General features: G+C 66.8%; 2 protein-coding genes across 2 annotated transcripts in view; one reads left to right on the top strand and one right to left on the bottom strand.

The window, feature by feature from the left end:
- The first annotated feature begins 1,418 nt into the window (after window positions 1-1,418).
- ADRM1 (ADRM1 26S proteasome ubiquitin receptor) lies at window positions 1,419-7,838 on the top strand. Its single transcript, XM_049650511.1, has 10 exons — window positions 1,419-1,599; window positions 2,316-2,529; window positions 3,126-3,242; window positions 5,217-5,340; window positions 5,658-5,744; window positions 6,193-6,274; window positions 6,527-6,759; window positions 6,991-7,148; window positions 7,307-7,409; window positions 7,615-7,838. Exons 2-10 carry the CDS (start codon window positions 2,317-2,319, stop codon window positions 7,716-7,718), a joined length of 1,221 nt encoding a protein of 406 aa, XP_049506468.1. The 5' UTR covers window positions 1,419-1,599; window position 2,316; the 3' UTR covers window positions 7,719-7,838.
- Window positions 7,839-8,044: 206 nt separating this feature from the next.
- Window positions 8,045-15,690, bottom strand: part of LAMA5 (laminin subunit alpha 5) — a 49,988-nt gene continuing 42,342 nt past the window's right edge. Inside the window, exons 58-80 of the mRNA XM_049650499.1 lie at window positions 15,023-15,133; window positions 14,122-14,301; window positions 13,883-14,031; window positions 13,632-13,802; window positions 13,364-13,500; window positions 13,130-13,283; window positions 12,860-12,993; window positions 12,622-12,784; window positions 12,095-12,229; window positions 11,638-11,786; window positions 11,436-11,568; window positions 11,209-11,352; window positions 10,975-11,105; window positions 10,708-10,872; window positions 10,474-10,612; window positions 10,218-10,363; window positions 9,957-10,149; window positions 9,717-9,881; window positions 9,434-9,590; window positions 9,191-9,324; window positions 9,000-9,093; window positions 8,719-8,841; window positions 8,045-8,534 (exon numbers count right to left, since the gene is read on the bottom strand). Of these exons, the coding sequence (XP_049506456.1) occupies window positions 8,395-8,534; window positions 8,719-8,841; window positions 9,000-9,093; window positions 9,191-9,324; window positions 9,434-9,590; window positions 9,717-9,881; window positions 9,957-10,149; window positions 10,218-10,363; window positions 10,474-10,612; window positions 10,708-10,872; window positions 10,975-11,105; window positions 11,209-11,352; window positions 11,436-11,568; window positions 11,638-11,786; window positions 12,095-12,229; window positions 12,622-12,784; window positions 12,860-12,993; window positions 13,130-13,283; window positions 13,364-13,500; window positions 13,632-13,802; window positions 13,883-14,031; window positions 14,122-14,301; window positions 15,023-15,133 (3,347 nt within the window). The 3' untranslated portion in view covers window positions 8,045-8,394. The remainder of the gene's footprint in view (window positions 8,535-8,718; window positions 8,842-8,999; window positions 9,094-9,190; window positions 9,325-9,433; window positions 9,591-9,716; window positions 9,882-9,956; window positions 10,150-10,217; window positions 10,364-10,473; window positions 10,613-10,707; window positions 10,873-10,974; window positions 11,106-11,208; window positions 11,353-11,435; window positions 11,569-11,637; window positions 11,787-12,094; window positions 12,230-12,621; window positions 12,785-12,859; window positions 12,994-13,129; window positions 13,284-13,363; window positions 13,501-13,631; window positions 13,803-13,882; window positions 14,032-14,121; window positions 14,302-15,022; window positions 15,134-15,690) is intronic.

The raw sequence follows: 15,690 nt of genomic DNA, 5'->3' as shown, positions 1-15,690 counted from the left end.
TGCCCGCTGGCCCATCTTGGGGGCACCCGGAGCGGATCTTCCCGTCGTTGTCTTTTCTGGCTTCCCCTGAGCTCCGAGAGGGCGGTCACGGTCACAGGCTTACAGCTGCGCCCCTCTCCCCTGTGGTCTCAGGAATTATCAAGGGCGGTGGAGTTTGTGTGGGGGCTCTTATCTGTTGGGATTCACCCTACTAGAAACGAAATGAAGAAAAGTAAAGGTATTTAATAAAAAGACAACGAACTCATTATTAACATAAATAACAATTTTTAATGAAAAGCAGCTATATTTTCCAAAACAAAACTGGTGAGTCTTTAGATCTCAAGACAATGGACACAGAAGCGGTTGTCCTTCAGACTATTATTACACAGGTTATACAGGAATTAAAATAATGCACCAGACCCACACGTACCAGCGTGAATAAATCTTCAAAACAAAACTACTTTCCACTTTTACACTTTTTACAAAAAGCTTTCAAACAAAGCCCGTGTATACATCTAGTTGGTAAATCGTCAGGCAGCTCGCACAGTGGCCTTGCTTTGGTGGCAGACGGGGGTCTAGCATGGGGCAGGGAGGGTGCAGGGCTCCGTGTGCGCCCCCTTGCTAACTGCTTGGAGCCTCGAAGCAAAGTGCAGGATGGAAACGCGGCTCAAAGACCAGCAGGAGGGCCACCCGTCACTCATTGTGAGTATGGAGGACGGGCTTCTTGCCCTCCACTCTGAGCACACACATCAGCCTCTGGGGACTCCAGGCACAGAAGGAGTGTGGGGAACAGCCGTGCCAGCACTGTCTTCGCTGGTATGGGGGGGGGGGGGGCTGGACAAGAATGGGGTCAGTAGGGGCACCCCGCCCCCCCCCCCCCCGGGAGAAGGGAGGCAGCCATGCCAGCACTGTCCTCACTGGAATGGGGGGCCCCTGGGGGAGAACAGGGGGTACCCATCTTAGCACCATTACGGGGGAAACGGGGCCGGGGGTACCGCACGGGACTTCTGTCGCCCCCGAGGACCATCGTTGATGTCGTGGGCTCTGCGTCCCAGGCCCCGGAGCCCTGGGCTTTGGTTCAGTCACATACCCCTGCGGTCGTGAAGCCGGCCCTCCCCAACCCCCGGGTCCTAAGACGCCCTTCCCCTGACTCGGGGACTGTTTCCTCCACGTCCTGGGACCTGGCTTGCAGCGCTGGCCGTGAACCTGAGACGCCCCCTCGCGCCTCGCAGGTGCCGCCGCTCTCCCGCGACGGTGGGGATGTGGGCTCCAACGCCCACCGCTGGGTCGGCGCCTGCCACGCCACTCCGGTCGCCGCCGCCAGGGGCCGCCGCCGCACCCCTATGACACAGCAACAATAGGGGCCGCTCTGGCCCGCGCGCCGCCCGCCCGCGCTTCCGCCGGAAGGGGGCGCGGGGCGGGGCGGGGCGGGTCGACGGACGGCTGCCCTTTCCAATCGCTGGCGGTTCAGCGTCGGCCCCGCCCCTGGCACGGCCCAATCGGCGGCGAGAGCGGCGGGAGGGGCGGAACGAGAAAGAACTTCCGGCGGGGCCCGGCAGGCGCTGAGGAGGAAGAGCGAGCCCGGACGGCGCCTCTCGGCCGAGTCGCGGCACGGGCCAGGTGCGGGGGTCGCCGGGGGGCGGGGACGGCTGCGGGGGCGGAGCCTGCGCCGTTGGGGTCCCCGAGCCGGGGTCGGGTCGGCGGAGGCCAGGGGCCGTGCGCGGGGCGACGGCCGTGGGGGCCTCGGGCTCTCGGGCCGGCGGCGGCCGTGCCGGCCCGACCGCCCCGCGCGACGCGGGGGCCGCGGGGGCCGCGAGGTCGGGGTGGGCCCGTGGGCCCCGCGCGGAGGAGCCTGGTCGGCGCGGCGCGACCCCGGTCCTGGGGCTTGTCCCGTCTCCTCCCCCACCCTCCCACCGCGCTCGTTTGTGCAAGGGCGCCGGTCTGCCGAGTCGCAGCTTAACGGGCGTGCCCCGACGGAGCCCGGCCGGAGTCTCGGCCCTGTCCGAGGTGTCGGCGCCGTCTCCGCCTAGCTCACGTTGCTGAGCTTGTTCGGGGCCCGGGCCGCAGAAGTGGCGCTGAGCGGGGTTCTCGGCGGGAAGCGGGGCGCGGTTGGGGTGCACAGGTTAATTCCGATCGTGGAGAAACCTGAGAAGCAGCTGCGGCCGCGCCCGGGCACCTGCTGGCTGCGTGCTCCAGGGAGACTGCGCCGCCGCGGGGGGCCCCCTCTCTCCCGGCCTGGTGGCGGCCTTTCGCTCTGTCCCGCCAGTGTCACATTGGACGAGGAAGCTGGGACTTTCACGATCCTGACCGGGTTTGCTTGCTGGTCGCTCTTCCAGGATGACGACTTCAGGCGCTCTGTTTCCAAGCCTGGTGCCAGGCTCCCGAGGCTCCTCCAACAAGTATCTGGTGGAGTTTCGTGCAGGAAAGATGTCGCTAAAAGGAACTACTGTCACCCCAGATAAACGGAAAGGGCTCGTGTACATTCAGCAGACGGATGACTCCCTCATTCACTTCTGCTGGAAGGACAGGACATCTGGGAACGTGGAGGACGTAAGTGTCTGGTCTTAGGAAGCCCGCCTGGTCGTCGGGACGGTCCGGTTTTCCAGAAGCACGCGTAGCTGCTCACACTTGGCTCTGGACACGCAGCTGCCCTGTTACGGTGGGCGTGTGCTGCTGGGACATGTGGGCGCCGCTGCTCCGGGGCCCACACCAGCTGTTCCGCTTTGCTCACGGGCATTCGGGTCTCCCGCCCCGGATCTGTAGACTGCTCCCGTCATTGTGCCTGGGATTCGGGTGCCGTGTAAACGCTGCGCTCCACCAGCTCTCCTCCTTTTTAGCGCTGTCTGTTCTCCAGGCTCGTGTGTTCCTTGTTGAGAGCAGTGCAGACCCACTTTGAACCCACCTGGGAACGTCGTTCCCAAGACGTCTCTGTTCAAAATCCTTGAAAAGCCGAAAGGCCCCCTTCCCTGTTGAGCATCGAACCCCTCTCCTGGCCCTCATGCCCTTGGTGGGGTGCCTGTGACCCTGGCCTCTCCACCCGGTGGTGCATCGTGTACCCCGCCCCCTCCCCCGACACGGGACCCAGCGTGTTTCCCGCGGAGGCAGTATTTGTGTGACGCTAACTCCTCCCCTGTGGCTCTCTGAAGGATTTGATCATCTTTCCTGACGACTGTGAGTTCAAGCGCGTGCCGCAGTGCCCCAGCGGGAGGGTCTACGTGCTCAAGTTTAAGGCAGGGTCCAAACGGCTCTTCTTCTGGATGCAGGTGGGTAGGTTTTGCTGGCCTGTTGTCTTTCCTCGTGGCTCACCGGGCGGTAGGGCTGGTGCTGGCCGAAGGTGACTGCCGCGGAACCTGAGAATTTCCGTGGGGCTCCTAGCGCCGAAGGCAGCAGAGCAGGGGACCTTTGCAGAGGGTACACACTTGTGGCTGGGCTCCCGGTGCCCTTTCACGACCCGGAACTCCCTGGCACACAGAGCGGTTTCTGGACTGGGCCCTGGTCTTGATGCGTCGACGGGCACACGGCCCATGATGTGCTTGTCACACACTCTTCCCCCCGCCCCCCTGGGCTGTGAGCACGCACGGCGGAAGCAAGGTTGACCACACGCTTTCTCCTTGCTGTGTATTTGTACAGAAACGGAGTGTTCTTTTCCAGGCTTTTCTGAGCCCTGCCTCCCCCTCCCCCCGTTGTGTGCTTTGGGGTGTTCGGGTCAGCGCGGCAGGGCGTCCTGGTGCCCACGGCGGCAGGCAGCATCCCACTGGGCGTAACAGCCGCCCAGCCTTCTCCCACCTGTTGGCCGTTGGGCCCGTTTGCACCTCCGATTTGTTGCAGGCGGCGTGTTAAAGAGTGATTTTATACCAGGTTTGTTTCCCGTACAGGGGGTGGTGGTGATCGCCGTGTTAAAATCCAGAAGCGGACTTGGTAGAAGTGGGTAAACGAGTGCATTTGCAGGGTTTTTTTGTTTTTTGGGTTTTTTAACGTCTTGAGAGAGCTCGCAGGTGTGTGCCTGAGCAGGGGAGGAGCAGAGAGAAAGGGAGAGAATCCCAAGCGGGCTCCACACTTAGTGGGGGACCATGAGATCATGAGATCGTGGCCTGAGCTGACATCGAGAGCCCCACGCTTTGTCGACTGAGCCGCCCAGGTGTCCCCGGTTTTGCAGTTTTGACAGATGTTGCCACTTTCCTTCCCCAGAGGTGAACCTGTTGCCCTCCCCCCAGCACTTTCTGGAACAAGGCAGAAAAGGTTTTCCTCTCTGTGGGCTGGACAGGCTGTGCTTCTGCCGAAGGAGCGTGAAAGCCACTGTGGACGAGAAGTGAACGAATGGGTGCAGCCCTGTTCCGTTAAGACTTCATCTGCAGACAGAGATGGGGCCATGAGCTTGTTTCCCCAGTTTTGCCAAGAAATGTTTCCCCAGAGGGTGCCTGGGGGGCTCAGTCGGTTAAGCGTCCGACTTTGGCTCAGGTCATGAACTCAGGGTCCGTGAGTTCGAGTCCCATGTCTGGCTCTGTGCTGACAGCTGGGAGCCTGCTTGGGATCCTGTCCCCACCCCCCCCACTGCTCCACCACACGCGTGCTCGCTCAAAAATAGAAACTTGTAACAGTAATACAAAAATCGTTTCACCAGCTCTACTGTCTTTGTTTCTCCCGATTTTGCCCTTCTCCCCACTTTCTTCTGCCCTGGAGGGGAGGAGCTCTGTTCTGTCCCTTCTGTGTCCCTAGCACCCTGCAGGCCCACGGTGCACACTCAGGGACAGAGGAATGGGTCGTGGGCACTCTGGCTCGTGGGCCTGGGGGCACTTCGGGAGGTTGTGGCTGGCAAGCGCCTGCGAGCCTCTTTATGGAGCTCCCAGCGGACCCGAGGGGCCACGGCTGGGGCTGCTCTGTGTGCCGTGGGGTCACAACCGGTGGTTTCGTGGCTTCACGCGAGTCACCGGAAGGTTTCGTGGCTCTTAGACTGTTGTGTAAAGGGTCCGGTCCCGGAGGGTCACAAGGCCTTGCGGGTGCACGTAGGGCGGTTTTAGTGCTGCAGTGTTCCCTACCCTGAGAACCAGCGTTGCTACGGCACCGGCGGTCTTGTGGGACTGCCGTCCCTGTCCGCCCTGCTGGGCCCTGTCCTCAGTGCTGTGTGACTGTGGACAGGTAACGTCACCCGTCTGAGCCCCTCACCCTCGTGTGCGAGCTCCTTCGGTGGCAGGCGGGCTGCCCTGTGGCAGCTCCGGTTGTACCCCCTCCCCCCACAGGAGCCCAAGACGGACCAGGACGAGGAGCACTGCCGCAAGGTCAACGAGTATCTGAACAACCCCCCGATGCCTGGAGCGCTGGGGGCGAGTGGGAGTGGAGGCCACGAGCTCTCTGCACTGGGCGGTAACGGTCACCTCCCAGAACACGCTGGGGTGTCCGAGCACGTGGCGAGGTCTTGGATCCCTGATGGTGCAGGCTGGTTGTTTTAAAGGGACGCGGAGGCGTCCCAGCTCCCATCGGTCCCCAGCCCCACCTTCCAGGGGTGAAACGTCTGAGCTCCACCCCGTCGGCTCGTTGCACTTGTGGTTTGGGGGAGAGCCGAGGGAGCGGTCCCAGCGCGCGCTCCGTCTCAGCGTCAGCCCGAGTCCCCCAGCCTCCCCGGGGCCCCGTGGGTGTTGACCCGGCGACAGGCCCGAGTCTGAGCACCTCCTGTCTTACAGGCGAGGGCGGCTTGCAGAGTCTGCTGGGGAACATGAGCCACAGCCAGCTCATGCAGCTCATTGGACCCGCCGGCCTTGGAGGACTGGGTAACCCCACGGCCCCGCGGCCTGCGCTAGGGGCGGACAGCCGTAGTTAGGGTCGCTTTGCCATTCGAGTTCTTCCTTTAGTTCCTCGTTGGCTCCGAGTGGTCTCTGTGAACACGTGTCCCTCATGCCGGCTTCCCCGGGAAGGGCCCCCCCGTTCCCTGCCGCCCCCGCTGTTGTGCCGGGGCGGGTGTGTGTCGCGCACGCCTGGGAAGCGCTCGCTGCTCTGCTGGGTTTGCAGCGCGTGTTAGTGCGCGCTAAGTGTGTCGTCTGCAGACCGGGACAGAGGTGCCCGGACCTGATGGAGCGAGGCAGTCGCTAGTCCGGCACCTCAGCCCGCCGTGGCCTCTGCTTTCCCCTCATCCCTTGGGTTTCGTGCAGGATGCTTGGCCGGGAGAGGTGGGCTCTTCGGGAGGGTGTGGCATCTGAGCTCACGTCTCTTTGCTCGCAGGGGGACTGGGGGCCCTGACCGGGCCAGGCCTGGCCAGCTTACTGGGGAGTGGAGGGCCTCCGGCGAGCAGCTCTTCGTCCAGGTGAGCCCTGTGCTCCGCCCCACCATGCCTGTGTGCCCCCAGGCGTCCCCTCGTTCGAAGGAGCCCGGACATAGGAGATGGCGAAGGACAGAGAACCCCCCCCCCCCCCCCCCCATGCCCCCCCCCCCGGGGAGGGTCCTTTGGGGCCTGGACTCTTCCGGAGTCTCAGCAGTTCCGGGACGTTGGGGGCAGGACCGATGCGGGCACCCTCAGGGTGTGAGGCCGTCCCATCGCTGCCCTCGCTCTCCCCAGCTCGCGGAGCCAGTCGGCAGCAGTCACCCCGTCCTCCACCACCTCTTCTACCCGAGCCACCCCCGCCCCTTCCGCTCCAGCAGCCGCCTCGGTGACCAGCCCCAGCCCCGCACCCAGTTCAGGTAACGGAACCAGCACGGCAGCCAGCCCAACCCAGCCCATCCAGCTGAGCGACCTTCAGAGCATTCTAGCTACTATGAACGTGCCGGCAGGGCCAGGAGGCGGCCAGCAAGGTAACATGTGCTCCTCGGGTCCGGGCTGGGGGGTGAAGGTGCCTGCCGCCCCCCGCCTGCTCGCTTGCTGGCTTTCCGAGGCGTGGGGCCGAGCATGTCCCCGGGCTGAGCCGCTGCCCCCCTCGCCTTGCCACACCCGCCAATTTCATGGCTCGGGCGTCCGCGGCTGGCTTCCTACGTGGGTGTCTGTGTCGGCCTCGAGCCGCTGACGGCCCTGCGCTTACGTCTTAGTTGACCTGGCCAGTGTCCTGACGCCCGAGATCATGGCACCTATCCTCGCCAACGCGGACGTCCAGGAGCGCCTCTTACCCTACCTGCCCTCTGGGGAGTCGCTGCCACAGACGGCAGAGGAGATCCAGAACACGCTGACCTCGCCCCAGTTCCAGCAGGTAGACGCTGTGGCCTGGGTGCCCCTGCCACGTGCTCGGTGGAAGGGGGCACAGCTCACCGAGCTTCAGCATGGCTCCCGGTCGTGGAGCGTCCCCGCCCCCCTCCCGGGCTTTCACCAATAGCGTGGGCTCAGGGGGCGTCTGGCTTTCTTTCGCAGGCCCTGGGCATGTTCAGTGCAGCCCTGGCCTCTGGGCAGCTGGGCCCCCTCATGTGCCAGTTTGGCCTGCCTGCAGAGGCCGTGGAGGCGGCCAACAAAGGCGGTAAGTGCCCGCGCCCCCACCCTGCGCCCAGGGCAGGGTTTGTTTTTTTCCTCGTAGTTTGCATGGCACAGGGCTGGCCGGCTGGGCCCTGGAGGTTCTGTGGCCCTGGGCCTTGGTGTTGACGTTTTCATCTCCTGTGCCCTCCAGCTGGCAGTCTCAGGCCGGGGTCTAGGAAGGGCGCCTCACGTTTTTAAATGTATTTTAGATGTGGAAGCATTTGCCAAAGCCATGCAGAACAGTGCCAGATCCGAGCAGGAGGGCGACGGGAAGGACAAGAAGGACGAAGAGGAGGACATGAGCTTAGATTAATCATCCGCTGTCCCCAAGGGGTCGGGATTCGCGGCCGGCGGCCTCTGCGATGGCACCTGTGGCGCGGAGCGCGCCCTCACCTCCGTTCCGCTTGCTGAGAAATAAAGGTCTTGTCTTTTACCTGCCACCTCTGGTCTTCCTGTGTGCCCAGGAGGGAGCCGGGCCGAGCGCTGCCCCTCCAGCCCTGGCAGTTCTGACTCGGGGGTGGGGGGACAGCCACTCCAGGCGAGGGGAGCCCCCGGGCCGGCGCTGCCCCCGTGAGCACGTCCGGAGGCTAGATCACCTCTGACTGCTTTTCTCCTCTCACAATCAAAGTCAACGCTCCGTTAAACAGAAGTAGTAACTTTTTAATTTCAGAAGCAGGGCAGATTTCTCACGTTCCTAAAAATTGGTGGAGGAAAATCTCAACGAAACTGAAAGATAAAACGTATTAAAAACCCCAGTTTATAGAATTTATCCTTTTGTTTAAAGAGATATAACTTAAAGCCATTTCCAGAAAGAAGATTCATCACCCCTAGAACCTAGAATCCAGACAGACATAGACTTTGAAACAGCAGAGGGCAGGGCCTGCGGGCTCCGAGGTGGGAGCCCGCCTGCCTGGGGCGGCCCTCCCGTGGACTCCAGGCCCGGGGCCCCCGAAGACTCGTCCTGCACGGCCACTGGAGGGGCAGCCGCGCTAGGTGGCGGGGCAGCCGCTGGCCCCCACTGCCCCCTGAACACCCACAGAGCGAGGCCAGGTGACGGGGGACCGGTTCACCACCAGGTTCCTCATGCAGCCATGGTAGGCCAGAGGCCCAGCCTGCGCGTTCGTGGGCCCTGGGGGCACAAAGGAAGATGGGGGACAGGTTGGAACAGAGGCCAGTGTCCCACCAGCAGCGCCCCCTCCCCCAAAACCTGTCTCCCCGGCTGCCCCATCCCAGAAGGTGGGGTGGAAGCAGAGGGATCCCAGCACCTGATCCTTCAGGGGCCACGCCCACCCCCAGGCAGAGGCCACACTCACCGGGCAGGCCCCCAAGGTGCAGAGGGGCCAGGGCGTCCCCTGAGGCCACTGCCACCGTGGGGCCTCGGGTGCCGTTGGTCTGTGCGTCCACCGTCAGCTGGAGGGTATTCCCGCCTTTGGTCACTGCGGGCACAGGGTCCTTGTGACTGGGCTGGGAGGGGCCTGGGCTGCTTGCCCAGGGGGTCCCGCTGGGCGGTCCGCCGCTGCCCCTCCTGGGCACTCCCCCAAGCACAAAGGCGCGGGGTGGGAGCTCGGCCATGGGAGGGGGGGGCCCGGCTCACCTGCCAGTCGGTGCCACTGCCCGTCACACAGGGCTGCGGGGCACGTCACCCACGTGGAGAACTCCCCGCCACCGTCGTCCGCCCGCAGCAGGACCTGGGGCGGGGCGGGTGAGTCAGGAGAGCGTCCCTAACCCAGGTCCACACTGTGGTGTGGGAGCAGCGCCCCCCCCGCCGCCCCCCGCCTGGCCTACCTTCTTCTCTCGCAGCTGCAGCTGCAGGTAGGGGGGCGCCCGGCCCCGGCCCAGGTGGAAGAGGAGGCCGGAAGCGGTCTGGGGCCGTACCTCCAGCTCCAGGCTCGCGTCAAGAAGGGTGACCCCCAGGGTGTCTGTGGGGAGGCGCTGTGAGGCAGGGAGGCGGGGCTGCCCGCCCCCCCCCCCCCCCCCGAGCCCCACTCCCTCCGCAGAGGGCTGGGGGCGCACTGATGCCCTACGGACCTGCGGTGACGACTCCCCCGCTCTCTGCGAAGAATAGGCCCTTCTCCAGGGGGCCTGAGAAGCATGGTGTGACCCCCACCACCCGTGTGGGGGGCCCCAGAGGCCGCCCATCCAGCCTCAGTCTCCTCACACAGCCGCTGAAGCCGCTGACGGCCACCTGTGGGGCACAGACGGGCTGGTGTGGGGAGGGCCCCGGAGCCCCGGGAGGGGAGTTCAGCTGGGGGGTGGGGTGGGGAGCAAGGTGGTTCTCGGGGGAGTGGGGGGGCGCTGAGGTGCTTCTCACTGGGGGCCTAGGGCTGAAGCCACTGGCAGGAAGGCCCCCCACGAAGAGAGTTCGGGGCCGGGGGCTCCCTGGCTCCCGGCGCCGCTGGCCAGGCCGCTCCCGGTCCTGGGCCCGGACCCCGTCTGTCACCAGCTGGATCCGAGTCTTTTCCCACCGCACAGACACCTGGGGGCGGGAGGGGGCGTGTCAGAGCGGGAGTTCCCAGGGCCCTGCCCGTGTCCCCTGTCCTCAGTGCCTCACCACGTGCCACCGGCCAGCCCGTGAACGCCGGCGGCTCTGGACACGGAGCCGGGGCCCGGGACCTTCTGTCTGAGCGACGAAGCGTCCGTGGCTCAGGAGGAGAAGCAGGGAGGGGCCGCCGGCCATGAGAGGGGCGGCGAGGAGCAGGAGTCCTCGGGGGGCGCGAGGGCGGACCAGCATCGAGACCTGGGACCTGGAAGCCAAGCGGCGCCATCAGCCTGGGCGGCCCCCCCACACCCACCCCACCTGGCCCAGACTTACCAGTTCCCTGGGGGGGCCGGGACGTGGGCAAACTCTAGGTGACTGGGCAAGGGCCCCCCAAACTGGTAGGCATCTCTGGGGGTCCTGAGGGGCCGGGGTGGTGTGCAGGCGGGGTCCCGGGGGGGCTGGCGGCTGCGTCGGGAAGCCTGGGGGGGGGGGGTGGCGGGGTGGTCAGATGGGACGCAGGAATGCATGGGGGCCGCCTTCTGGCAGTCCCCAGCTCCGCCTCGCTCACGCTGCCCTCCCAGCGCCCTACCTTCCGCAGCGCTGCAGCCCGCGGTCCTTGAGGTGCCCGCCCAGGGGTCTGGGCACGTGGCGCAGGAGCGCAGTCTGCGGTCACGTTGACGCTTTCGGAGTACTGCTGCAGGTCGAACACACGCTGCGGCCCCAGGAGCCTGGGGGGCGGGGGGGGGGCGCAGTATGGTCAGCGTCGGGGGGGTGGGGGGTGGGGGGATGGGTGGCGGCCCCCACACCCCCGCCGGAGGCTCACCGCAGCACGAAGACATTGCTGATGCAGCCACTGAAGAAGTCGCCAGGCTCCGGCCTGCCTCCCAAGGACAGCTCAGCGGCTTGGGGAGGCTGGGGCTGGGGCCCGGGGGACGGCCCCTGGTGGGGCTTCATCTGCTGAAGTTGGTCATCCACATAGAGCCAGACCCTGCGGGGGACAGCAGCGTTTCCCGCACCCTGCCCTGCCGGTGGCCCTGCCGCCACCCTGTCCCCCAGCACCGCAGCCAGAGGCCCCGCGGGCTGGGCTCACCCTGTGTCGTTGCTGTAGAAAGCGACGTAATGGGGGGCACCGTCAGCAAAGCCGTCGCGAGTTTTCACCTCCGTCCTCAACAGCCGGAGCGTCACGCGGCCCTGCTTCAGGGACACCTGGCATAGCTCATCCTGGGGACAGCGGCCAGGTCAGTGGACCAGGCCGGGGCACGCCTCCTGCCCTCCAGCCGCCCGAGCCCCAGGCGGCCGCTGCCGGGAGCGGGCGCTGACGCACCTCGGATCCTCGGCGGTAGAGCAGACCGCTGTCCCGCGTGCTGCGGAAGCCGAATCCCGAGTAGACGCGGCCCGTGAGGGGAGCGACGTGAGGGAGCTCCAGGGACAGGAAGCCGTCGCCGTGGAAAGTCACGGCCCGTTGCATCTACGGGAGGAGGACGGTGACGGTGAGGGCCCCGGACACGGGCCCGGAGAGGGTGCCGCCGGCCAGGGCGGGGGCGGGCTCACCAGCAGGTCGGCGGTGCAGCCCGCGCTCACGCCGGTCGTGTTCAGCCTCTTGAGGTCCACGTACTTGCCCAGAGCCTTGATGCCCTTGATGCAGCCGCGGATGGAGCCTCCGGAGGGGAAGAGCTGCCGCAGGCTGCGGGGGAGGGGCGTCAGGGCCAGCGCCCGGCCCGAGGCCCCGCCCGCCCCGGCACCGCGGGCTCACCTGGGGGGCAGCTGGTCCGGCGGCGCGCCCCCCAGGTAGTAGGCGTCCGCCAGCTCCAGCGAGTTGTCCTGGTCCACGCTGAACACGGAGCTCCTCTCCACGCGCACCAGCACGCGCTTGCGGTTTTCCGCCAGCAGGAACACCTGGATCTGCGAGGCGCCCGCGTGGGGGGGCTTCAGGGCGACCCCCGGGCCCCGCCGGCCCTCCCCCAGCCTCACCGCCGAGGGTGACCCCGGGCCCCGCTGGCCCACCCCCCCAGCCTCACCGCCGAGGGTGACCCGGGGCCCCGCCGGCCACCCCCCCCAGCCTCACCGCCGAGGGTGACCCCGGGCCCCGCCGGCCCCCCCCCCCCCCCTCCCCCCCGGGGGGGCCCCCGGGGCCCCCCCGGCCCCCCCCCCCCCCAGCCTCACCGCCGAGGGTGACCCCGGGGCCCCGCCGGCCGCCCCCGCAGCCTCACCGCCTTGCTGGCGGAGGTCAGGGCCTGCAGTTTGTGCGCCAGGTTGTGGGGTGGTTGTGCCTCCTGCAGGCCGGTGCCAAAGTCATAGAGGAGGGTGAGGTTGCCCTTCCGCACTGCCAGGCACAGGAACTGGTCCTGGGGGGTGGGGGGGACGGGCAGGGTCGGTACGGGGTGGTGGGGGCAGGGTCCGTATGGGCTGGGGGTGCTGGGGAGGAGGAGCGGGGTCAGTATGGGGTGGGTGGTGGGAGTGCTAGGGAGGGGAGAGCAGGGTCAGTACGGGGCGGGGCTAGGGAGTGGGGAGCAGGGCTGGTACGGGGGAGGGGGGACGGGGGAGTGGCGAGCAAGGCCGGCAGGGTGGGGAGGGGAGGAGCTAGGAAGAGAGCAAGGTCGGTAACGCAGTGGGGCACTGGGGAGCGGGGAGCAGGGCTGGTACCGGGGGGAGGCTGGAGAGGGGGCACAAGGTCGGTACAGGGTGGTGGGGGGAGGGGGCGCGCTGGGGCCGGGCTGGGGCCGGGCCGCGGACGTGCCTGGTGGTGCAGGAAAAAGATGATCCCGTTGGAGGACACGAGCCGGAGCTCCTGCTCGAAACGCTTCGTGTGGCTTATCTGACTGCCCACGCTGATGCGAGCGAAGCCTGAGCCGTCCAGGTAGGAGCCATCGGTGAGCCACGGGTCCCCGGTCGCCTTGGAGCTACCGGTCAGAGGTCACAGGGTCAGCCAAGAGCAGGCCGCGCGCAGGTGAGGGCCGGGCCCCGGCTGCACGTACCGGGCACAGGGCTTGTCCACGGCCGTGTCCAGCTGGAAGGTCTCCTCGAAGTTATAGAGACTGAAAACCTCCTCGTTGAGCGTGTCCATCTCGACGCAGCCAAGGTAGCCGGGAAAGCGGAGGGGCTCCGGGGGCTGTGGGCACAGGGCACACGTCAGGGCGCCCCTCACCCAGGGCAGACCCCAGTTGGGGTGCCCACGGTGTAGCATGCGGGACCGCAGCCACACACGGAGCGGGGCCTGGCGGGACGGAGCGCGGGCCCAGGCTCACCGTGAAGTCGCTGGGGTAGCCCCCCACGTAGAAGACGAAGTCGTCAGGATGCAGGCTGAGCAGCCCCTGGGCCCCAGGGGCCACCGTGTCGGCCTTGATCTCATGGACCGTCTGCTTCTCTACCGTGATGGACATGTGGCCGAACTGGAGGGTCCTGAGGGCAGAGGGGGTGGTGAGGGGTGGACCCCGCCAGGTGGCAGGGGAAGCACGGGGGAGGGGGGCCCGGCCACCCACCTGTCGATGCTGACTGTGGCGAACTGCTCCCCTATGTTCTCGTCCACGCTCAGGGTGGCGGGGCCCGCCTCCCCCAGGCGGTACACCCAGTGCACCTTCTGGTCGCGCAGAGCCACGCCCATGTAGTCGCCAACAGCCTGTGGAGGCGGCGGGAGACTCAGCAGGAGGGGGTCCCAGCACAGCAACACACCCCGCCCACCCCCCCCCCTCCGCCAACCTGGTGCCTGGCTCCGCCCAGACCGCCGTGCCCACTGTGCCCACCCAGTACCTGGCGGCTGCCCATGTACAGCACGAAGCGGTCCCCGGTGACCTGACCAGACGCCAGCTTTGGACTCTGGAGGTAGAACTTGAGAGCGGTGTAGGCGGCGAGGTCGGAGAGGTCCCGAGGGGCACGCAGCTGCACCCCCGAGCGCCCATTGAACTTCATGGGCACCTTGACCTATGCAGGGGGTGTGTGGCTCATCAGCGTCCACCGTCTCACCCCCCGGACGCCCGCTCTCCCCCGGCACTCGTACCCACCTTGCTGGCAGCCCCCCGGGCTTGGGCAATGAGCTCCCGCACGCGGCCGATGTTGGTGGACAAGGCCAGGCTGGCGTTGTGCGCCCCACGGTTTTCCAGGAGGCTCAGCTTGGCCAGCAGCCGTGGCAGCGTCTTCTCCAGGGTGGACACTGCGGGGAGCAGAGGGGGTGACCCCGATGGCCCCGTCTCACAGGCTCCCGGGCCACCCCCATCGGGGGCACCGCACCCCAGGCGCCCACCTGAGCGGCCCGCGTCCAGGACCGCCTGGCCCAGGTCCTGGCTCCGCAGGCCCCCGTACTGGCCCTGCCACCGCTCCAAGTTCTGCTGCATGTCCTGAATCCGGGACTGCACACGGGCGGCCGTGTCCTGGGCTCCAGCGGCCACGGCTTTGGCATGAGCGATCTTCCTGCTCGTCTCGTCTGTGGTGGGCAGCGGACAGGCACGTTCAGAGCGACGCAGGCAAGGACCACCCCGGCTTCACCTCCCATCCGGGGAGACCGCCAGCTCCCCCCAGAGCTCACGAGAACAAGCACTGGGAACACCGCTGTCTGTCCTGTCCTCTCCTCTACCAGATGGTGCCTTTTACGCCAGCTTCTCAGACCACAGCCCGGTCACCCTAACGCCCACTCCCCATGGCCACCGTCCTCCGTCCCAGGGCCCTGCCTCCCCGTGGCCACCGTCCTTTGTCCCGGGGCCCTGCTAAGTCTCCAGGGCCCCATTTGCAAGCTTGCTGGTACGTTCTACCCTCGAGCGGGCTCCACACGGTCGGACCTGGGGGGGGGCACACCGGTCCTTGCCCAGAGGCCTTGCCTGCGTCCTTGGCTCCGGCCACAGCGGCCACCTCGGTCCCACCTACACCTCATGTCCTCCAGCCACCCCTGTCCTCCCTTGGACATCCTTCCCGGGAGCCAGGTCCTGCCCAATGCCCCAAACCCCTGGGGGTGAAATGTCCCCACTACACACTCCCCGTGCAGCCACCCTGCCCCAGAGGCAGGGTCCCAGGGCTGGGGCTACCCGAGCGTGAACACGTCCCCCGTCGGAGCCCACTGGGGAGCACGGACCAGCACGACGCCCGTGTGGGGGAGGGGTCTGTTCGCCCCAGGACAAGCGGAAGGTGAGGCCAGACGGAGACCAACCTACCTGTGTCCATGGCCAACATGGCCTGTACCTCCCGGACTCGGGCTGCCAGCTGCTCCTTCTTGGCCTGGGCATCTCGGAGCGGGGTCCCGGTGCCCTGGAGGGTAGCCCGCACTGTGGCGGAAGGCAGTCTCAGCCCCGGGAGCCCCTCCTCCCCCACTCCTGGCAGGCAGGCCCAGCCCTCTCTGCCGGCCCGACCAGCGAGGATGGACCCAGGCCGACGTGCACACAGACGGGGACATCTGGGCACGAGGGCCCCCAGCTTGGGCAGGTGCTGGAGTGATGGGCTCCTGGCAGCCACCCGGTCCCTCCGCAGACGTAATTATCCCCATCTCGTACATAAGATAACGGAACCTCGGAAGAGCTGGGCCACCGCCTGTGGGCTGCGCACACCCCGAGGTTCTGGCAGCAGAGGGAGCGTTCCTGCCACCTTTTTTCATGCCACAGGCTGCTGTGCACACGGCCCCCAAATCGGGACAGTAGCAAAGACCCTTCCCGGGCCCGTTACAAGGTCGGGGGAGTGGTGGCCCTCTGCATGGCTGCCAGGGCAGCACGCGGACGGTGACCGGGATTCCCCCACAGGCAGCCCTCCCCCTCCCTCACGCCGTCACCTACGACTCCCCTCCCCAAACGTGAGCGGGCACAAAGGGCCTGCCCCCCCCCCCCCCCCC

This window comes from Panthera uncia (genome assembly GCF_023721935.1).
Source record: "Panthera uncia isolate 11264 chromosome A3 unlocalized genomic scaffold, Puncia_PCG_1.0 HiC_scaffold_11, whole genome shotgun sequence".
Taxonomy (NCBI): domain Eukaryota; kingdom Metazoa; phylum Chordata; class Mammalia; order Carnivora; family Felidae; genus Panthera; species Panthera uncia.
The sequence above is the reverse complement of the archived record's forward strand: the minus strand, read 5'-3'. Positions and strand labels throughout refer to the sequence as shown.